General features: G+C 34.1%; 1 protein-coding gene across 1 annotated transcript in view; it reads left to right on the forward strand.

The window, feature by feature from the left end:
* LOC133176742 (dynein axonemal heavy chain 6-like) overlaps positions 1–21,555 on the forward strand; it is a 45,634-nt gene extending 24,079 nt beyond the window's left edge. Inside the window, exons 41-70 of the mRNA XM_061311814.1 lie at positions 205–336; positions 487–647; positions 970–1,120; positions 1,867–2,048; positions 2,374–2,560; positions 2,936–3,090; positions 3,380–3,560; positions 4,075–4,310; positions 4,880–5,042; positions 7,039–7,121; positions 7,921–8,158; positions 8,464–8,766; positions 9,142–9,327; positions 9,644–9,816; positions 10,141–10,321; positions 10,739–10,918; positions 11,299–11,405; positions 11,865–12,141; positions 12,460–12,630; positions 13,091–13,281; positions 13,431–13,765; positions 14,286–14,386; positions 15,195–15,299; positions 15,727–15,841; positions 16,330–16,451; positions 16,611–16,868; positions 19,546–19,792; positions 20,011–20,174; positions 20,362–20,584; positions 20,985–21,555. Coding sequence (XP_061167798.1) covers positions 205–336; positions 487–647; positions 970–1,120; positions 1,867–2,048; positions 2,374–2,560; positions 2,936–3,090; positions 3,380–3,560; positions 4,075–4,310; positions 4,880–5,042; positions 7,039–7,121; positions 7,921–8,158; positions 8,464–8,766; positions 9,142–9,327; positions 9,644–9,816; positions 10,141–10,321; positions 10,739–10,918; positions 11,299–11,405; positions 11,865–12,141; positions 12,460–12,630; positions 13,091–13,281; positions 13,431–13,765; positions 14,286–14,386; positions 15,195–15,299; positions 15,727–15,841; positions 16,330–16,451; positions 16,611–16,868; positions 19,546–19,792; positions 20,011–20,174; positions 20,362–20,584; positions 20,985–21,088 — 5,412 coding nt within the window. The 3' untranslated portion in view covers positions 21,089–21,555. The remainder of the gene's footprint in view (positions 1–204; positions 337–486; positions 648–969; positions 1,121–1,866; positions 2,049–2,373; positions 2,561–2,935; positions 3,091–3,379; positions 3,561–4,074; positions 4,311–4,879; positions 5,043–7,038; positions 7,122–7,920; positions 8,159–8,463; positions 8,767–9,141; positions 9,328–9,643; positions 9,817–10,140; positions 10,322–10,738; positions 10,919–11,298; positions 11,406–11,864; positions 12,142–12,459; positions 12,631–13,090; positions 13,282–13,430; positions 13,766–14,285; positions 14,387–15,194; positions 15,300–15,726; positions 15,842–16,329; positions 16,452–16,610; positions 16,869–19,545; positions 19,793–20,010; positions 20,175–20,361; positions 20,585–20,984) is intronic.
* Positions 21,556–23,119: the final 1,564 nt, after the last annotated feature.

The raw sequence follows: 23,119 nt of genomic DNA on the forward strand, positions 1-23,119 counted from the left end.
GGGTAACCATGGAACTCATTGAAAATATAAACTTGGCAAATATCAGCTTTAAAAAAAAACATCTTCTCATGCAAAAAGGCCGAGTAATTTCACATCATTCCTTATAAGCTAGCAACAAAGTTACTTGTACATGATTAAAAAGGAAATTGATGGTTTAAATAATATTCTTTAGATATGATTATTACAAAATCTATATTTTTTCAGAATGTGGAGCCTGAGAGTTTTACTACACATCCTATAATATTTGGAGACTTCATCAAAATTGGCGCTGAAAAAGCCGACAGAATTTATGAAGAACTCAATGATCTGAAGAAACTTACTAATGTGTTACAAGATGTAAGTCGCTGTGTCTAGTGTTTCTAAAGTCAAAAACCAAATTATATTTTCAGAAATTTGTATAACAAATGATTTTTAAGTTTGAATTTTTTTGGTATAATTTGATGCTACATGGGTAAGCATTTTTATATATTCTGTTTTGTGTTGTAGTATCTGGATGATTACAATATGAACTCGTCCAAAGAAATGAAGCTGGTATTTTTCATGGACGCCATTGAGCATGTGTCGCGTATTGCTCGTATGATTCGACAGGATCGTGGTAACGCCCTCCTAGTGGGAGTGGGTGGTACTGGTAAACAATCACTGACAAGGTAATTAATAATTGTCTTTCTTCTAAATCAGATTCAGATTTTGTGTTTGGTAAGAGTTATTCCCCTTTAAATGCTTTCTGGTGTTTTTTCTCAGTTTTAGATTTTGTGTTTATAAGAGTTGTTCCCCTTAAAATGCTTTATAGTAAATCTATTCAAAAGTTTGATAGATTTCAAATATCATAATAGAAAATTATAATAATTAATGAATTTGGAAAATGGAAAACAAATGTCCTATTTTTTAAACAGTTCTTACACCTCAAATATTTTTATTCTCGAAGCAAATTAATTTGATGGTTTTTCAATATTCCATTTCATCTTTTAGATTGGCATCACATATCTGTAACTACAAGTGTGTCCAGATTGAGTTGAGTAGAGGTTATGGCTATGCTGAGTTCCATGAGGATCTAAAGAAACTTTACAACTATGCGGGAGTACAGAACACACACACGACATTCTTATTTACTGACACACAGGTAAGTACAGAACACACACACAACATTTTTATTTACCGACACACAGGTAAACAATGTGCAGTCTTAATTATTGTTTTCACTGTTGTATAATTGGAGAAAAATGTCAAAAACAAAGAAAATCTCTTCCTTTATATAAGCATGTACAGTAGGCTATCAATAGAAGCTTTTCTATTACATGTATTTCCCTTTATCAATAATTTTGGACAATTTACATAATTTTGTTTGATCAGAGGATTTTAACAGTTGATTTTAGAATACATGTACATGCTGCAATAGTCTATGTTCTTACATAGTACTTATGTACTTCTTCCTCATAATGAAACCTTTTGGAATAAACTTCCAGCATTGGCTAATTATTAATAAATTAATTTTGGTTGTAACGCATCATTTGATTGGATAAAAAAATTAGAATAAATTGTATAACCTGGGTTGCCTACTTCACAATGACTTACGTCAAAAACGTATCAATCTGCTTGACGTTACATTTAAAATACGTACAATTTGAAGGCATTTTCGGAGGAGAAATTGTCTTATTTTTTTACACTTAATGATGGGAAATTAAATTACAAGGAATGAATTTAATAGCTACCCAAGTTATACTGGTATAACCTGGGTTGGAACAGTTTACGCTTTTTTATAAACTGCTTCGTAACTTGGGTAGCTATTAAATTCATTCCTTAAATGAATAACTAATGATGCGTTGGTTAATTATTAATGAATAACTAATGATTCTGTGTTTTTAAAAGATTGTTGTGGAGGAATTCTTAGAGGATATAAATAACATTCTGAACTCTGGTGAGGTGCCTAACTTGTTTGAACCTGACGAGTATGAACAGCTGATTATCGGATGTAGGCCGGGGGCCAAAGAGGCGGGTATTGCTGAGGGTAACAGGGACGCCATCTATGACTTCTGTATAAACAGAGTCAGGTATATAACAGTTCTTTTTTTTTCTCTGAGAAAAAAAAAAGATAAAAAGTGTGTAAAAAATGGATATTTGCTATGTATGTACAAATATAAGTGGATGAATTGAAATACATTTTTATGTGAATTAAAAAAAAAAGAAGAAAACTAATTTTGAATAATTAACAAACTTAATTACATTCATATTACATGTATCAGTAAGACAGAATGTATTTTGAAGAACTCATAAGTACAGGCATGTCTATAATTGATAAGTCATAGTAATGAAAAGAGCAATGTAAACAATATTGATACATCATAGTACTGAAACAATATTTTATTTTCATTCCAGGAACAACCTCCATATTGTCCTGTGTATGAGCCCTGTGGGTAGCTCCTTTAGGACGCGCTGTCGTATGTTTCCCTCCCTCGTTAATTGCTGTACCATTGATTGGTTCACGGAGTGGCCCAGGGAGGCCTTGTTGAGTGTCTCAACTTCATTCTTTGAAAACGTGGAACTTGGAGAGGAAACACTAAAGGTAATTGTTAGATTAAAAAAGCTCTTATCTGATTTTAGGAGGGAGAGGAGGGGGGAGGGGGTGATGAGTAGGATTTTGGAAGAGGAAATGAGGGAACAGTAAGAAAGAGATATAGAGAAGAGGCAGAAAGTAATGGGAAAAAGAGACATGACAAAGGTGATGAAGAAGATGAAAAATGTGTAGAAATTGTGAAAAACAGAGGGGAATTTCGAATTCCTTATGTCCATCTTCACATGTACCAATCAAAAACTATGGAAATCATAAACCCCAATGAAATAGTATGAGTTTGTATTTTACACTACATGAACATTTAATACATATTGATGTATGAGAAAAAAATATCCTTCTAATATGGAAAATACTTTGTTTTTACAGCAAAAGATAGCAGAAATGTGTGTGGAGATCCATATGAGTGTGAGTGATATGGCTGAGCGGTTCTACTCGGAACTAAAACGGCGTTATTACACCACCCCCACCAGCTATCTGGAACTCATCAGAATCTATCTCTCCATGCTGCAGGAGAAAACAAAGTGAGTTATCTCCCTTTATTTATTGTCAAAGTCACATTATTGAGTACACAATTAGTCAGAATAATTGAAATATACAGGATGAGGGGAGAAAAAATCTTTATGCAGTACGTGGGGCATAGATAAATGTGCTACCTTTCCTCTGAGCTTTTTATCCTCCTTTTTAGAGTTGATTATTATGTGCATTTGGAATTCTAATTAATGATTTATATGAGATTTTTTTTTCATAATTTTCCACCTACATAGTTTTTTAAAGTCATACAAATACTTAAGTCAAAACCTTAAATTTCAGGCAGCTGAAGATGGCCCGTGATCGTGTTGACAATGGCTTGAAAAAGATTCTGGAGACAAACGAGCTCGTGGACAAGATGAAGAAAGAGTTGATCGCTCTGGAACCGGAACTAAAAAAGAAATCTGAGGACACAAACAATTTAATGGAGAGATTAGTGGTGGATCAAGAAGCTGCTGACAAGGTCAGGGTCATATGATTTGTCAAGTCATGTGATTTGTCAAGAGTCATGTGATTTGTGTAGAGTCATGTGATTTGTCAGGAATCATTTGACATGAGTTTTGAAGTATCATTAGAATTATATGAGAGCTACAGTAATGTATACATTTCTTCTTCCCCAGGGTGCTTCTATCTCAAATAATTAGTTAACATGATGTTCTTTCTCATTTTCTGTTTTCTAATTTGACTTGTGATGAACAAATTGGTTGTGTTTCAGCTATAGAGAATTTGTTTTCTCATATTTGAAACATTTATGTATGGAAGGCATTATTGATGTCTAGCAAAACTCTAATTTATAAGGTCCTTGCATTCATTGATATAATTATTTGAGATAATACAATTGACTCTGATTAAGGAATTAATACAATTTAGATTGAGAAAATTTAAAAGATAACCAGGAGTAAGCACAATTTAAGATTTTATTTTAACGTTTAAAGAAAATGCATAAAAAAAATAAATTTCCTCATTTTGAATTATAGGTCAGGAAAGTAGTTGTTGAAGATGAAGCTGTGGCGAAAGTCAAGGCAGAGGAAACTCAGGCTATTGCTGACGATGCCCAGCGTGACCTTGACCAGGCCCTGCCTGCCTTGGAGGCCGCTGTCAAGGCCCTGGATGCCTTGGATAAGAATGACATTTCTGAGATCCGTGTATTTGCTAAACCTCCAGAGATGGTACAAACTGTCATGGAAGCTGTGTGTATTCTAATGGGTTCAAAGTAAGGGGATCAAATATTTTACATCTATAGTGTTTTACATGAGGCCATCTTTAAAAAAAATGTTTCCTTGCCCTCTTCCGACTCAGGATAAAAAAAAGTGGGTAGGTAGGGGGAATTTTTTTTTTTTCAAATACACCTGCTAATGTGATGTTAAAATAATTATTAATAGGATAAGAAACCTTCTTAATGAATTTAAAAAAAAATAAATATATCCTGATGGGTAAAAAAAGGTTTTGAATTTGACTGCTTTTAGTCAGTGGGTCAGGGAAAGACAAATAACATTTTTTTATAGATGGCCTAACTATAAAGCAAATATTGTTGGTGACAATTTGTATTCCTGATGCAATATGAATTAATGCACAATAAAAGGAACGGATTGCAATGAGAAATAACTGGTATATGTAAATAAAAGTTGGCAAATCTCAAAAGTTGTTTTAAAGTACCTTTTTCAATTACCTCAGCTTTGTATATATACATGTATATATTAGTCTTCTGTTTCTGGTGATTTTCCAAGTTTACATGAAAGTTATGTTAAATTATTAATTAACTTCAATTTTTTAATTGTTCAGGACAGACTGGTCATCAGCTAAGGTCCTCCTTGGAGATTCTAACTTCTTGAAGAACCTTCAGACCTACGACAAGGACAGCATCCCTGACAGAATGCTAAAACAACTCAAAAAGTACATAGAAAACCCCAACTTTGTCCCCGATAAAGTAGAAAAAGTCTCAAAGGTAATTACATTTAATAAGTTCTGTTCACTGATCAAAGTGCATATATTTTTTTGTCTTCTATATTTTATTTTGGTCAGATACAACATACATTTTATTCATCTGTGAAGTACATAATTTTGGTATATTTTGAGCCAAAAATTAAATTTGTTATTTGTTTTTCTCTGTATGCATATAAAAATTGTATTCATAATTATATAGTCAAGGCATTTGCGTATCTTTTTATATACCATATCATAATTTTCCAAAGGGAACATAGTGCATTAAATTTGTTTTATTAAACAGTTTTAAAGCAGAAAATTTTTTTTTATATTAATATAAATGAACTGATAATTATTCTTTCAGTTTCTAGATCTACCTTGAATATTGTAATATTTAAAATTCCATCAGTTTTGAATTTCAGCATGAAGACTAATATAATCTCTTTATTAAAGTATTTGATTCTCGATGAATTGTTAATAATATAGACCAAATAATGTACATTATCTAGCCATTAGATTTATTATCAATATATAGTGGAGCAGTATTAATCTGGATGTTTCAACTTCGACACAAAATTTGTGTGAAACAATAAATATTAATTTTATATACAGTATTTTCAAGCATACAGTAAAACATGCTTATAACGAAGTGCCAGGGATTTTGCTTCGTTTTAAATGCAATTTGTTATATTCATTAAATTTACAATATATTTTAAAGCCACAGGGAATGAAAATCACTTCGCTGTAAGCGTCAATTCATTTTAAGTGTGCTGGCTATAAGCGTGTTTTACTGTATTTCAATTTTCTAAGTAACCCAAGTGTCCCGATTAATGAAGATACACTGTACATACATGTATAACATGTCATGGTTCTGATTGAATTTATAATTTAATTTGAAAATAAAGCTGTCTTTTAGTTTATCTATTAAACATTAACCCTTTTTCTCTCCACCCTTCCTCTCCAGGCCTGTAAGTCCATGTGTATGTGGGTTCTCGCTATGGATTCGTACTCCCATGTTTTCAGGACTGTGGAACCTAAACGTGCTAAGTAAGTCCCATACAAGAGTGAAGCGCTGTGTTACAAGCTGTGAAGTCTGCTGCAATGCCCCAACACTTCCATATTTACCATTTATATAAACTGTTTGTGATGTATAATGTTGACGTGTTTCACATGTTTGGCATGCTGCACACTGCAGGTCTTACCAGGTTTTCATGGGATATATGTAAATAGTTGCCCCTAAAATATTAGATTTTAGGGTACATCTTTGTATGTTAGTCCAAAAGTCTAGCTTTTGCAACACCATGAACTATGCAAAAGAAAGGGTTAAGGTCATCATGCTTCATGTCCTTCGTGAAACAAGTTTTAAAAAGGGTAAGGGGGGGGGGGGGTAATTGCAAACACACATATATATGTACTGTGAATGTCCCATGAAAACCCAGATTGTAACTAACTCCGTCCATTTTTGTTTTCACTGCAAAATGAGCAATTATGAGTATAAATTAACCTCAGGGGATGCTTAATACTCCATGGCACCTGATCCCACCTCTGATGTTTTTAGAGGTCCACATTTGCTCTGGTCTTGATTTGTATTGTTTCCATGGACTTTTGAGCTTTAATTATTACTTCAGCTGGTTATTTCCATGTTTGATTAAGTACTAGCTATTCTGCTTCACAGAATCTCAAAAAAATGTTAAATATTTCAGGAAATTTTGATACCAATTAATTTTTACTATGTTGCTCCTTTTGCTTTATTGAAGGCTTTGTTTTTGTTTGTTCTGTAATAAAGAATTAACCATTTGTTAGGAGTGTTAACTAATTGCTAAATTCCAATAATTGATCTGAAGGCAATTGATTTAGCAATTAGTGATAAACTGACATAATTAATATTAAGCTATTTCAGGGCTTAGAAGGAATGATACGCCGATGGTGATTTAATACACAGCTATTGCAATCAAGGTTCAGGGTTCTTTAGGTTACTTTATCACATATATTCACATATTACTGTAAATTGTTTACAGGCCTGTAAATCAATGTGTATGTGGGTCCTGGCTATGGATACGTATGCACAAGTTTATCGACTTGTCCAACCTAAAAAAGAGAAGTAAGACTAGTAAATGCACATAGAGTTCTAGAGATAGAATAGAGATATATTTATAGAGTTAGTGTAGAGACTGTAACTTTTGATCTGGAACAGTTTCTTTAGCTAGTTTTATTCTAGATGGAGGTGAATACTAGTACTAGTAATTCTTCCTCTACTTTAAAATTATCTATCTTTATATCGTACTCATTCCCTGAATATAGCTAGCTATTCTGCACTTCACAAATTTGTTCCATTAAGGACAAAGTAGATCGTAAGGAAAAAAAAAAAGAAATCTCTCTCCATTTCTATAATAGTTTGCCTTTTTCCTAAACATTCAATTGAGTTTTGTATTATGATCTTTCCTATATGAAATTGAAATAATTTGATGGCATTTGCTCTTTGTGGATCTAAATTTGTATATTTAGTTCTTACTAATCATGACTTCACTTTCTCTTGGAATGTTAAATTCTGATTAAACAAATATCTGATTAAACAAATATCAGTTTATGATTATTTCCTAATAATTATATAACTTTGCATGTTTCTGACTTTTATAGTCTATTTCTTTCTTCTTACATATATGTATACAACTTAAATTATTTTCAAATATTTCTTGAAATTTAATGAAATTTTGATGAAAGAAAAAGGTTTAAATAAAGCATCTCTGAAAGATATATTCAATAAAAAATTGTCAAAATTTTTAATCTAAATGACTATATAAAAATGATTCATATCTGATCAAACTTAATGATATTAATGTTAATGATTATACATGGTATAGAAAAGGTAAAACTTATCCCCACCCCTTTTTGATTGACAGGTTGGCAGAGGCCCAAAAAGAGTTAGATGGAGTAATGAAGATGTTGAAGGAAAAACAAGACCAGCTGGCAGAAGTCGAGGCAAAGATTGCGGAACTTCAGGCAACGTATGACAACAGTGTCAGAGAAAAACAGAAGCTGGAGAGGAATATCGCCACGACCGCTGCTCGACTCAAACGTGCTGCTAAACTGACAACAGCCCTTGGTGACGAACAGATTCGCTGGGCCGAAACAGTCAAGGTAAGCAATTTAGTTATTGTATTTTGAATACTCATATGGCTTGCAGAAAGCATGGTATATGACAAAATAGGAATTTTCTTTATTACTGTTTTGTTGAATTAGATGACATGCAGCGATATATTAATAAAATATTTCTCATATTTATGTAATCTTGGGAAATATCAGACTTTTGCATGTGATTAGTTTCAAATTTAGATAAATTTTTGACATTTTTTTTGAAATTAAAATTTTGATATTTGAAATAAAAAAAAACACTTTAAATAAAAATTCTGAAAAATGAAATTAAAAAAAAAATTTGGTTTCAGGACTTCAACAAGCAGATAGGCAATGTCGTGGGAGATGTATTTGTGTCCACAGCCTGCGTTGCTTACTACGGAGCCTTCACCAGCAACTACAGACATGAACTCGTTGAACAATGGACCAATCGCTGCATAGAACTAGAAATCCCCGTCACACCAGGAATGACCATCGTGTCAGTTTTAGCCGATCCATTTGAGATTCGACAGTGGAATTCTGATGGACTTCCTAAAGATCAGCTGTCCACAGAGAATGCCATTCTTGTTACCAGAGGGCGTCGCTGGCCATTGATGATTGACCCTCAAGAGCAGGTAACCCTTACACATGGTATTTAATTGGCGGCTCTAGAATTACAGATATGATTAACAATGACACTGGTTTTTAGCTCAGCCAAAGCCCCCCTCCTGGATCTATCATTTACTTTTTATATGATAACAACTAGGAAAGAAAATTGTGATTAAATAATTTTATTGTGGGTGTCTAAACCTATTTTGATTGGATAAAAAGTCAAGTTTATACTGAATAAACTGTCTCATCACATGGTGATATTCTGAAGTGCTGAATAAATTTTTTTATTCTATCGAGGGATATTGATTCTGTTTCAATATATTTATTTAGAAAATGGATTAAATTACATTGTCAAGGAAATTTCCAAGTTTTAATATTATGATATACTCCCTCTCCAGGCTAACAGATGGATCAGAAATAAGGAAGCTAAGAACGGCCTGAAGATCATTAAGCTGACAGATGGTAACTTCCTGCGTACCCTGGAGAACTGTATCCGTATTGGAATGCCCGTACTGTGTGAGGACATCGGGGAATCCCTGGACCCTGCCCTGGAGCCTGTGCTCCTTAAACAGACCTTCATGTCTGTAAGTAACAGAAGGGGTGACCCATGATTTAAAAAAAAAAAAAAACTTGGGTGCTGGATTATAGTTTTGTGTGTAAAAAATCTCTTTGATTTTTTTTTATGGCTGGTTTTCTTTATTCATTCAGTTTTTACAAGTACAAGTTTGGTGTTTTTCCCCCTAATTCTGTAGAAAAAGGCTTAAACATATAGAAGCCTTGCCTGCTGCTCAGTCTAATTATGAATTTAACATAATAATCAAAATAATTTTGATAATTGATTTCTGTGTGGTAAATTCAATAGAGAACTGATTTGATATGATTTTCTTTAATTGTTAATAGGGAGGTCGTCTGCTGATCCGATTAGGAGATAGCGATATCGACTACGATCGTAACTTCCGATTCTTTATGACGTCTAAGATGGCCAACCCCCACTACCTGCCAGAAGTCTGTATCAAGGTCACCATTATCAACTTCACTGTCACTCTGTCTGGTCTAGAAGATCAGCTGCTCAGGTAAATCTATTTTCTTATAGCAAAAAAATTCACTTCAAACATAGGGTTGGGTTTTTTTTTTCAAATGGAGTACTATTTGCTATGTTCTACTATGTATTGTAAATTTATTATGTTATAGTTTCACAATATGTTTATATGTTTGGGCTTTTCTGGAGATTTTACGTCAGTGCAATGTGCATGAATTTGCCAAATTGTAATAAATATCAAGCTGGTAAAAAGTACTGTACTGATAAATTACCAAGCAATGAATTACCATACTGTTTAATTACCCTGTTGATAAATTACCATGACACACTATAATGTCATGTGTATTCTCCTCTCTAGTGATGTGGTAGGCTTAGAGAGACCCGATCTTGAGGAACAGAGGAACCAGTTAATCGTGAAGATCAACTCGGATAAGAACCAGCTAAATGCTATTGAGGACAGGATCCTGAAGCTGCTGTTTGAGTCACAGGGAAATATTCTTGATAATGAGGAGCTTATTAACATTCTTAACGAATCCAAGGTAATTAAATGGTTTTTTCAATAGCTTTTTATTCTTCATTTTTATTTACATGTACCTTGGAACAAGTTTTACTGCAAGTAGAAAGAAGTTTTGTTGCTGCATTATTTCAGTTGGCAAACTCAATACTGACAGAGGCTAGCGTTATTTCTCTTTAAACACAACTTTAAATTTATATGGCAAAGTTGTATACAAGTATGACAGGGTGAAATAACATGGGATGAAATAATCATGAATTCTGTATTCCAGTTTCCAAATGGATATTGTTTTACTGCAAAATAATTCTAATAAAATGTTTGAAAATTGTATTGGTAAAAATACTGTTTATGGTATTATAGCATTTTGGAAATAAATGTTGATTGAATACTTTTTACAAGGCATCAAGATGAAATTTAAAAAATTATTTTTCCTGTTGCCTAGGTAACATCAGGAGTAATCAAACAGAGGCTGAATGAAGCCGAAATAACTGAGGAGAAAATTAATACAGCTCGAGAAAAGTATCGCTCGGTGGCCACTCGTGGTTCCGTCCTGTACTTTGTGGTGGCCAGTATGGGAGAGGTGGATCCAATGTACCAGTTCTCACTCAAGTATTTCAAACAGGTAATAATTAAGCAGACTTTCTCAATATACATTGAACCGTTTACTACCACACTTGTAATGCTGATCAAAATGTACAGAAATTAGTGAAGTGAAATTTCGCAAGCAGAATGAATTGTTAAGGAAAAGTGTATATGTAAAGTGAGCACAGAGTGCAACTGGAGCAGAGCTCTAATGTACAAATGAGTGCTAAGTGAAAAAGTGAGCAAAATGTAGAAAGCTGAATTGCTAAGAAAATAGTGCACTTCGATCAAAATATTATATTTTGTTCTAATACATAGGAAGTAAACAACTTCATTTTATCTATTTATATAGTATGAATTTATGTTAGTTATAACTAAGCTTTTACAAAGTAACTCACTGCTTGTTTTGTTTTTTAACAGCTGTTTAATGCCACCATTGAGACGTCAGAGAAGAGTGACCAACTAGCTGAGAGACTGGCCATCTGTCTAAGGGAGACAACAATGACAATCTATAACAATGTAGCCAGGTAAGGAGTTATATATATACATATATATATATATATATATATATATATATATATATATATATATATATATATATATAGACTTTATCAATTTACCACAAGGTGAGCAAGATTTTAGTCATGCACATTTATGCCGCATACTTATTTCTCTTGCTACAATTTTTTAACTGCCCTTTGTGTTACTCTTGTGTACTTCGCTAAGTAAATTTACATATCCATCATTTTTTTCCCATAAGGTGTTTATGCATAAAATGCATTGAAAGTATTCTTTTTAATCTACACTTTTTTAAAGATAATCAAGTCATAGTATTTTTCTTCAAAAGACTTTTAAAAAAAAATTGATAAGTTAGAATTTAAGCCTGCTAGCTTTATCAAGAGATTTTCCATATCATTTGCATTATTTATACTGTTTCATCAAATTGAGCATAACACTTTATAAGTGTATTTTCTGTATGTTTACAGAGGATTATTTGAGAAAGATAAACTTGTCTTCTCCTTCATGATGTGTATCGAGATCATGAAACAGGAAGAGAAGATAACTCCTGCTGAGTGGAACTTCTTTCTCCGCGGGGCAGCGGGAATGGACAAAGAACGACCAGGCATGCCCACTGCTCCCTTCCTGAATAACGTCAAAGTCTGGAATAATGCTTTTGATCTCAATGAGATTTTCCCAATATTTAAGGGAATTCATAAGGACCTCACAAAGACACCCGTGTTCATTAAACTGGGATCTCTTGAGGTAAAAATTAAATCAAAGTACTGAAAGTACTGAAACTCCCTTAGCTTAATTGGTTGTCTCTATTAGGCAGAATATTATTTTTTTTTGATTCAGAAATCAAATAATTTAAAGAAATACAATCACATACATGATTTAATCTACTGGATGATGTTATCTGGAGGTATGAGAATGAAAGTTGAAATCCAACTAATGGCAAAAATGTTGCTGCAGTTATAGCTGTATGCCTAGTGCTAAAAAAAGGAGATAGTAGTCAATCTAGTCAATGAAGATCACTGTAGAGTATCTGAATTATCTGAGATATGATTTAAAATATTATAGGTACGAGCTAACCCTGAAACTTATGAAGATTATGAGGCTCTTCCTGCTGAGCCTCAGGGGGTACCAGGAGCAATGGAGGACATGGAATCAGACAAAACTAAGGGTCACTGGGAAATGAGGCTGACCAGCTTCCAGAAACTCATGTTCATCAAAGTCTTCAAAACAGAGAAGGTAGGCCTTTTTCAAAAACCTCTAAGAAATTTAAAATTTAATTTTTAACTCCTCTTTTATGTAAGAATATTTGCTTCTTTTCTCACAACTCTTGTAAAATTCTTGAAGAGAAAAATCATTTTCTTTCTGGACCAAGGATGATAAGACAATTTAAAATCAAAATCTGTACATTTTCCCAAAATGGTGTAAAGGGCAAGCAGTACAAAATGATTTTTTTTTTAAGAAATGGGATCAGTAGTGTATTTTTTCAATGTACGTGTATGGTATCTGAAAATTCTGAAATTATGAAGAATTTTCACATGATTAATATATAGATTTATGATTGAAGCCTGAGTGTATTCCATGATCCCAGTGCATGATATGTTGGAGAAGAAATGAACCTCTATATCTATAACACAGATATATGAAAGTCTCTCTTGTAAATATATCATCACAAATGTAAATTCCTCGTGCCTTTTAGACAATCTTTGCTGTGACGGAGTTTGTGAGTGAGAACCTGGGTAAGAAGTTCGTGGAGAGTCCCCCCGTCGGCCTTCAGACCCTCTACGACGACATGAACAATATCACCCCCCTTGTGTTTGTACTCAGCACCGGGTCAGATCCTATGGGGGCATTCCTCAGGTTTGCCAGAGACAAAGGATATACAGACAAGTAAGCAGAGCAGTTATTATTGTTGGTCATAAATCATGATTATCATGGGTATTAGTGTTATGGTGCACTGAATCATGTTTTAACAAAATATTTCTTATGATATATAGAAGTATATACATGTAAACTGACTTCAATTAAATGTTTTATAGAGTACAGTCCATCTCTCTGGGTCAAGGTCAAGGTCCAGTTGCCGAGAAACTAATCCACGCTGCCGTAAAAACGGGTGACTGGGTGTTCCTTCAGAATTGCCACTTAGCAGCATCTTGGATGTTGGCCATGGAAAACACAGTGAAAGGCATGTCCGAAAAACCAGACGAAATTCACGAGGACTTCCGTCTTTTCCTCAGTTCCATGCCTGCCAGACACTTCCCTGTTAGTGTCCTTCAGAACAGTGTCAAGGTCACCAATGAACCACCAAAGGGCATCCGTGCCAACATGAGGAGAGCTTTTGCTGAAATTACACCCCAGTTCTTTGAAGAGCATGGTAGGTAGAATTTTTTGATTACTTAGCATTGTTTTTTTTTCAGTTAAGATAAAGAAGGCTTGAAATCACTATGTTTAAAATGTGTTTCTATTGATAGTTGGAAATATGTCAATATAAGGTTACATATGTAAAAATGTTGAGAAGTTATGTCAGCTGTCAATATAGATGTGAAATATAAGAACTCCAAAGCAGAGAAACAATATTTAAAAAAAATCTCTACTAAAACTTATTTAGAGACATTTGATTTAATTTATCTTGAAATACTTTCTTGACCTATCATATGTACATGTACACCCCATCATACAAGATAAAGTAAATTTCAATGAACAGAAATTTATGTTGAATTTTGACCAAGTATGTAAACTGCTGGCCTCTGACACATGCACTTGGGGAGACAGATCCCCCTCTTTTCGGATTCCATTTCCAAAAAAGAAATGAAAGGGGGGGGGGGGTCCATCCCCCAAATGGCTATGGCGTCTGATTACTGATTTTATTGATATTAAACTGTAACCCTTTTCAGTGCTTGGATCCAAGTGGAAGAGGATGATTTTTGGTGTCTGTTTCTTCCACGCTGTTATTCTGGAGAGGAAGAAGTTTGGTCCTCTGGGTTGGAACATCAGGGTAAGCCTCATTTTCTTTTCTAGCTACCTCCTCCTTAAAGAACTGTTGCTATAGTTAAGTCATGAAATCAGTATTAAGGTTGAGGTACCGGGTATATTTTTCTCCAGATATTCTTTTGCAAAAACAAATGTATAATTTGTCCAGAACTATTTTTGAAAATTGCAAAATGGTATTAGAAAGTTACAGTAAGTTAGCTTTATTGAATGACAGAAATGATCAATGTTATTTTTCTCAGTTTGAGTGGGTTCACTACTATTTGAACTCTCAGGTTTTATGAGTGTTATGATAATCTGTTTGATTTCAGTATGAGTTTGGTTGTCATGAGTGTGCTCAGTTGAATTATTAGATGATATGAGTCTCTGACAATCTGTTTGTTTTCAGTATAAGTTCAGTGACAGTGATTGCGATTGTGCTCAGTTGAACTGTCAGATGTTTTGAGTCACTAATGATATTCTGTTTGTTTTCAGTATGAGTTTAGTGACAGTGAGAGTGATTGTGCTCAGTTGAACTGTCAGATGTTACGAGTCTTATTATAACCTGTTTGATTTCAGTATGAGTTTAGTGACAGTAATTGTGTGTGTGCTCAGATGAACTGTCAGATGTTCTGAGTTACTAATGATATTCTGTTTGATTTCAGTATGAGTTTAGTGACAGTGATTGTGAGTGTGCTCAGTTTATCTGTCAGATTTTATGAGTCTCTAATTACCGGTATTCTGATTTCAGTGTGAGTTTAGTGACAGTGATCTTGAGTACGCTTAGTTAAACTATGAAGATATTTTGAGTCTTATGATATTCTGTTTGATTTCAGTATGAGTTCAGTGACAGTGATCGTGAGTGTGCTCAGTTGAATTGTCAGATGTTCTGTGCAGAAGGAGTCATTCCATGGGATGCCCTTATCTACATCACAGGCATGGTATGTATCATTCTAAATGTTTCAGGTGTAGTACATGTAATAAATTTTGTAAAAATATTACTAGAAATCTAATATATACAATTTAGGAGGTTGCACATCTATAGGCGATATTTTTAAGTAAGTGAAATATCCTTTATATCTGACAATTTTATATCGTACAATATATTTACCTCCTCAAATCTTTTGCTTTTATTACCTAGCTTATAAATATTTGTTGTGAATCAGGTACTTATACATGTAAATAAAATAAAAAGTGTAATGTAACTATTTGTGGATTTCACATTGATAATTGTTAAAATAATGATGTTGCATAGACGGTGGCTGTAAAAGAAGTGTTTTTTATCCTCCATTTTTGTTTAGATCCCCTTCATTCCTAATTATTTATTGTCAAAGGATGTTATAAAAGTTTTCTGTACAAATGTTTCAGATTACCTATGGAGGTCGTGTGACGGATGCTATTGATCAGAGGTGCCTGGAGACCATCCTAAAGACCTTCTTTTACCCCAACACACTGGAGGAGGGTTACAAGTACTCACCCTCAGGTAAAACTACAGACTTGTTAAATCTTACTCCATAAACAAGTCCACCAAGAAATTATAAACTGTAACAAGTTCAAATACTTCAAACCTCATTATCTGGAACTCAATGGGACTGATAAAATTATTTGAGATATCCTAGGATTTGAGATTTCGAGGGTAAAAAAACCAAAAGGGTGAGTGACTGGGACTTTGACATATACATGGTATTCAAGATATCAGTGTTTGAGATACCTAAGTTCAACTGTACTGCAATTTTAACATTTGTGCATGATGTCACTATTTCCCTGCTTGATAAATGTCACATTTACAAATGGAGTATATAATTTCCATTACATGCCCCTACCTTTTCTCTCTGCTGTAGAATACATAGATATTTTTGTTGCTTATTTCTTATATAACAATCTTAGGTTGAAAATTTGTGATGTTAAGATGAAGCTAATTAATTACAGAAATTAATTGAGAAATAAATTACGTTTTGTGAAATGTTACAGGTATATACTATGCCCCTGACTACCCTACACTACAGGAATACAGAGACTATATAGAGACTCTACCCATTAATGACGAACCTGAGATATTTGGCATGCATGAAAATGCCAACATTGCATTCCAGGTAATGTTAATGAAGTTTTAATCTTTTGTTCTTAAAGATATTTTCTCCAAGTCTTGAAGAAGATATGTAAAAAGAAATTGAGCTTAATAATCAACATAATTGCTGTAAAAATGCTGTAAATGACTGAATGCTGTAAAAAACAATGAATGTGTTTTCCAGGCAGAGGAGACTAACCACCTGATCCAGACTATTCTGGACGTCCAACCCCGCCAGTCCAGTGGTGGTACCGGAAAATCCAACGACGAGATCGTGTACGAGTTAGCGGAGAGCATTCTGGGTAAACTGATGGATAAACTCGACATTGAGCAGGCCAATCAGGAAATGTTCGAGCCGGATGAGAAAGGTCGACTGAATTCACTGACCACTGTACTGACTCAAGAAGTGGACAGATTTAACAAACTTCTAAAGGTCATCAAGGTAAGAAGAAGGTCAAGGTTATTTTACATACCATTCTCAAACACAAGATGCTTTTTGGTACATGTAATATATTTTCAATGATCGGATGACTCTGTTCTGTGAACCATGAAAAGAATACCTTTCACAAACTTGGAACGACAAATACATTTTAAGAGTTTTTTATTTCATTCAAAGACTTATTCCTATCCCATAGTCTTGGAGAAATATTTTAAAAAAGAAAAAGTGAGCAAGCTCACATACCCCACGCTTCCCCAAAACTCGACAATGCAACACGTAATGAATGGCACAGTGCATTTTAAATACACAGTATAATTCAAAAAAGGGGAATTACTTGCAAAAAATCATCACATCAAAACTTCTTGCATATAAGGACATTCAAATCTTTGTATGTTACAAATTTAACTGGGCTGAAGTTTCTAGATAAATAATGGAATCAAAATTTCTTGGTAATATACAAATCTATACATTATTCTGAAATACCTACAAAGTTTCAGGAAATTCAGTGCCGGAATTATGCTGACAAACTGTTATTTAAATTCCTCAGTGATTTCGATTTGTTAATGAGTGTAAGTCCATGTCCAACACATGACAGTTTACACATTTAAATAATTGATGGAAACAAAATTATGATGTAGTCATATGAATCTGTTTATATACTGTACTTATGAAATTATTTAAGGCAAAGCACACCAATTTGAAGGGGGGGGGGGGGGGGGGAGAACTATCGAAGATGGTGTGTGTGTGAGTGTGTGTTTGAGTTAAACCATTAATATTTTGATCTCAAAATCAATAGGGGTCTTTTAAGGTCATAAAATATTTCACATAGAATTTCATTACAAAAAGCTGATTCCAGTGGAGTTTCTTATTACCTAGCTGGAAAGTTTCTTCAATAAAAGGCAAAACTCTTAAGGCAAAAATAATGGAGTCGGAATTTCCTGGTAATATGCACATCTACACACTGTGTACTAAATATCTGCAAAGTTTGTTCAAATTCTGTGCAGCGGTTTAAGAGGAGTTGTGCTGACAAACTGTTCATCTCTATATTCAAGATATGGCCAAAAACCTAAGTTGAAAAGTGCCGAAATTCCCAGAAAAAATAATGGAATCAGAATTTCCTGGTAATATGCACATCTACACACTGTGTACTAAATATCTGCAGAGATTGACCAAATTCTGTGCAGCGGTTTAAGAGGAGTTGCGCAGACAAACTGTTCATCTTTATATTGAAGATATGGCCAAAAATCTAAGTTGAAAAGTGCCGAAATTCCAAGAAAATATAAAGGAATCGGAATTTCCTGGTAATATGCACATCTATACATTGTGTGCTAAATATCTGCAAAGTTTGACCAAATTCTATGCAGCGGTTTAATAGGAGTTGTACTGACAAACTGTTCACCTCTATATTCAAGATATGGCCAAAAACCTAAGTTGAAAAGTGCCGAAATTCCCAGAAAAATACGGAATCGGAATTTCCTGGTAATATGCACATCTACACACTGTGTACTAAATATCTGCAGAGATTGACCAAATTCTGTGCAGCGGTTTAAGAGGAGTTGCGCAGACAAACTGTTCATCTTTATATTGAAGATATGGCCAAAAATCTAAGTTGAAAAGTGCCGAAATTCCAAGAAAATATAAAGGAATCGGAATTTCCTGGAAATATGCACATCTATACATTGTGTGCTAAATATCTGCAAAGTTTGACCAAATTCTATGCAGCGGTTTAATAGGAGTTGTGCTGACAAACTGTTCACCTCTATATTCAAGATATGGCCAAAAACCTAAGTTGAAAAGTGCCGAAATTCCCAGAAAAATACGGAATCGGAATTTCCTGGTAATATGCACATCTACACACTGTGTACTAAATATCTGCAAAGTTTGACCAAATTCTGTGCAGCGGTTTAAGAGGAGTTGCGCTGACAAACTGTTCATCTCTATATTCAAGATATGGCCAAAAATCTAAGTTGAAAAGTGCTGAAATTCCCAGAAAAATAATGGAATCGGAATTTCCTGGTAATATGCACATCTACACATTGTGTCCTAAATATCTGCAAAGTTTGACCAAATTCTGTGCAGCGGTTTAAGAGGAGTTGTGCTGACAAACTGTTCATCTTTATATTGAAGATATGGCCAAAAATCTAAGTTGAAAAGTGCCGAAATTCCAAGAAAATATAAAGGAATCGGAATTTCCTGGTAATATGCACATCTATACATTGTGTGCTAAATATCTGCAAAGTTTGACCAAATTCTGTGCATTGGTTTATGAGGAGTTGCGCTGACAAACTGTTCATCTCCATATTCAAGATATGGCCAAAATTCTAAGTTGAAAAGTGCCGAAATTCCGAGAAAAAATAAAGGAATCGGAATTTCCTGGTAATATGCACATCTACACATTGTGTCCTAAATATCTGCAAAGTTTGACGAAATTCTGTGCAGCGGTTTATGAGGAGTTGCGCTGACAAAAAAACAGGACTGACGGACTGACTGACTGACTGACTGACTGACACACTGACTGACTGACTGACTGACGGACGGGTCAAAAACATTATACCTCACGCAACTTGTTGCGTGGGGTATAAATATATCACATTGTTACAATATATTTGTAAAGATTTCTTTTCATAACTACACGGTACTTAGTTTTGAAATCCTGAAGAATTACTTTTTTGTTTTGTAGAACTCTCTTGATCAGCTGAAGAAGGCCATTAAAGGTTTTGTTGTGATGAGTGATGAGTTAGAACTTGTCTACCAAGCCTTCATCAACAGCCAGGTTCCCAGCCTGTGGGCTAATGCTGCCTACCCCTCCCTGAAGCCCCTGGGTAGCTGGGTCAATGACCTCATTTACAGATGTGCCTTCATTGATAACTGGGTCAGGCACGGACAGCCCAAGTCTTTCTGGATGTCTGGGTTCTTCTTCCCACAAGGTTTGTTTTCATTTTTTAATACTTATATTTTAAAAAAGGCTTTATAGTAATATTATTTGTACGTTGTGAATTTATTGGATAATTGGTTCATCTAAATTACTAAACCCCAGGGGCTGTCAAATCCCATTGTATAGCACTTAGGGCTATTGAATTTTTAAGTAAGGAGTATATTGTGTTGTATATATTGTCAATATTGATTTTTTCCCCCTCTCTTTTAGGGTTCTTGACTGGTACCCTCCAGAATTATGCCAGGAAGTACAACCTTCCCATTGATCATCTCACCTTCCATTTCCACCCTCTCCCTCATTTCCGTGACCAGAAAGAGGTCACGGCTCAGATGGCGGAACTCAAATTTGGGGAGGAGATTGAACTGGACAAAGAAGTAAGAAGCACTGTATTACACCAAATTGAAACTCTGGAATTGTGAAAAGATGGGGTGTCATACCTGAAAAATATTTCAATATTATGTTTGCTGTACATTTTAAAAAAGTTATGAAATTCAACACAATAAAGGTTTAAAGTTTATATTTTAAAAATACTTAAAAAACTATACTTGAATTTTCCTGCAGCTGCCCACTCCTCAAGATGGTGTCCTGGTCCATGGAATGTTTATGGATGGATTCCGCTGGGATGAGAAGGAAATGGTGGTCACAGACTCCATTAAAGGCATAATGAACTCGGCACTGTGTATGTTCCACATGGAGCCTAAGATGGACTTTGTGCCAGATGAGGCAGACTACATCGCCCCACTGTACAAGACCTCTGCCAGGGCTGGAGTCCTGTCCACAACAGGTAAAACGTGATACAGATAAATAAATGTTATGTGGCTTAAAGTACAAGTCAGTATTTTTATGCTCAAAAGATCAAGGAACTGTTTGGACTACCAGTCCTAATATTAATATTATTGATATGTTTTTTTTATCTGTTTTTCTTCCCATCCATCTTCTTACTGTTAAATCTTTTTTAGTAAGACTGCATAAACCACTGAGCCTTACAATATTAAAATTACATTATCTTTTTCTCTGTATTTTGAAGAACCAAACTTTTTTGAATTTTTTTTTAAAGTATTCTAGGTATTATGCAGTTAACTTCATTTTACAGTTTTATATATAGACACAGCAGTCACATAGCAATGCTACTCATAGATAACAACATGAATTTAAATGCTCAACATAATTTTTTTTTTTTGCAGGACATTCCACTAACTTTGTGGTGTTTGTTCATCTGCCTTCGAAGCAGCCTCAAGACTACTGGATATCTAAAGGGGCTGCCCTCTTGTGTCAACTGAATGATTAAAGGGCAGACAACTCGTAAACATTTAAATGGAACTTTTGTTTGTTTGTCAGTGCTTGACTTCTTGCACAAAGGGTGTGAAAGATAAAACTTGTACATAGAGATTCCACAAATATTCCGTCCATAGAGACTTTATTTATATGTTATATGATCTGTGATAATTTTACAAGTATTGGAGTGCATTTTAATTTTATTTCTACTAGAATAATGATATATTTTATGTATATATTTAAATATATTTTGTTGACTTAAAAGATGTTTCTCCTGATAAGTGCAAGTTGCTTGTTGAAGGCCTTAATTTTGTCTAAAATAATTTGATTATTTACAGTTTGTTTTATTATCCAACTGTGATTTGGGTGTGCCTCTTGTTCATTGTTTTTCCCTGTCTTACAGTTCTTTAATATTTTTTTTTAACAATTCATGAATATTAACCTGCTACTTCTGCTGTGAATTTCACATTAATTTTAAAGTGTTCTAAGTTGTCAATAATTATGATATTTATTTAATGTAATAAAATTATTTAAACCATTGAAATGGATGTTAAATACTATGTTGATTTTCCCTATATTATTCTCAACATCTTATACAAGTTGTGATCAATAAAATATCTCATCTTACCCTATCTTTGTTCTTTGATCACTCCTTGAGGATTATTGTTTAGGCTGGGTGAGGTGTGTTGGATTTTTAAAATTATCTTTTTAGGCTCTTCACCAGAGTGTTACCAAAAAAGGTCTGTATTTCACTCCCTCCTCTATTTCATTATGAAGACTATTCACGCATGTATATCATTCATCCAGCAATTTGTGCAATTAAGTTTTTTTATGCAACCGCCGTAAAATGGCCGGGGCATATAGTGTTACCCTTTTCTGTCATTCTGTCATCATTGACTTTCCGATCATTATCTCGGCAACAACAGCATACATTCTACTCAAATTTGAAATAGGGATATGTCATAGGTATGCCCAGGTCAAGTTCGAATTTGGTCATGGTCCGATGATTATCGACAGTTATCCCACTTGAACTGAAAAAAAAAAATTCAGTTTCCGCTCTCTTACTTTTGTAGGGATGTATGTATAAGTTTGAAATTGCATATGCAGGAATTTTATTAGAAATGACAGGTCAAGTTTGATTTTTGGTCGTGGTCCGATGATTTTTGACAGAGTTATTTCTCTTGAACTGAGAAAAAAAGAAGAAGATATTTTCAGTTTCCCCTCTCTAACTTTTGTAGGGACGTATGTGTAAGGTTGAAATTGCATATGCAGGTATTTTACCAGAAAATACAGGTCAAGTTCGACAAACAAATTTAAAACTAAATATGGCATTTGAAGTTTTGGCTGCCTGCGGGTGCATTCGTAGGGTTACGACACATCTAGTTTTTGTTTGTTTTTTAGTTGAAACTTGTTCTATGATTATAATTGAGTGTAAAGAATAAAATGATGTATGTATTACATGTTGTATGACAAATGTTAGGCCCGAGTTCCATAAAGAACAGTAGCTGTGCAAAAGTAACAAATTTAAGAATATACCTGGCAGCTTTATAGAAGTGGGGGCCCTTTTATGGCCCAACATGAAGCAAAGACAATCCCCTTTTTTTGGATGTTACAAATTGCTTTTTAATGCATAAATGATAACTTGAATAACTAGCAAAACTTTTTTTTAAAGGAGCCTGGACTGCTGAGCCCTCTTCTAGAATCCTGGGTCCGCCACTTAAAATAAATCAATATGCATGGCCTAAATTTATCCGTAAAAATATGAATATGTGTTAATTAGACAAAACGAAATTCGCAAAATCTGTTCAAAACAGTTATAAATAAACAATTTTTTGAGGTTAAGGAATCGATCACTTCAATCAATGATGTTCATTACAAACTACCGTTGATTTTTAAAGCCTTTTAAAGTATTTTAAAACCTTGCCATTCTGTTAAAAATTACTTTCATAAATAAATTATTGATGCAAACTTTGTAAAGGTACTGCCATTATATGCATCAAATGATATCGTCCATCGGCCTTCAGTTGTGTTTTACTTGAGCAGA

The sequence above is a fragment of the Saccostrea echinata genome, unplaced genomic scaffold (genome assembly GCF_033153115.1).
Source record: "Saccostrea echinata isolate AGI-Se365-2 ecotype Australia unplaced genomic scaffold, CSIRO_AGI_Sech_v1 ptg000081l, whole genome shotgun sequence".
In the NCBI taxonomy this organism is placed as follows: Eukaryota; Metazoa; Mollusca; class Bivalvia; order Ostreida; family Ostreidae; genus Saccostrea; species Saccostrea echinata.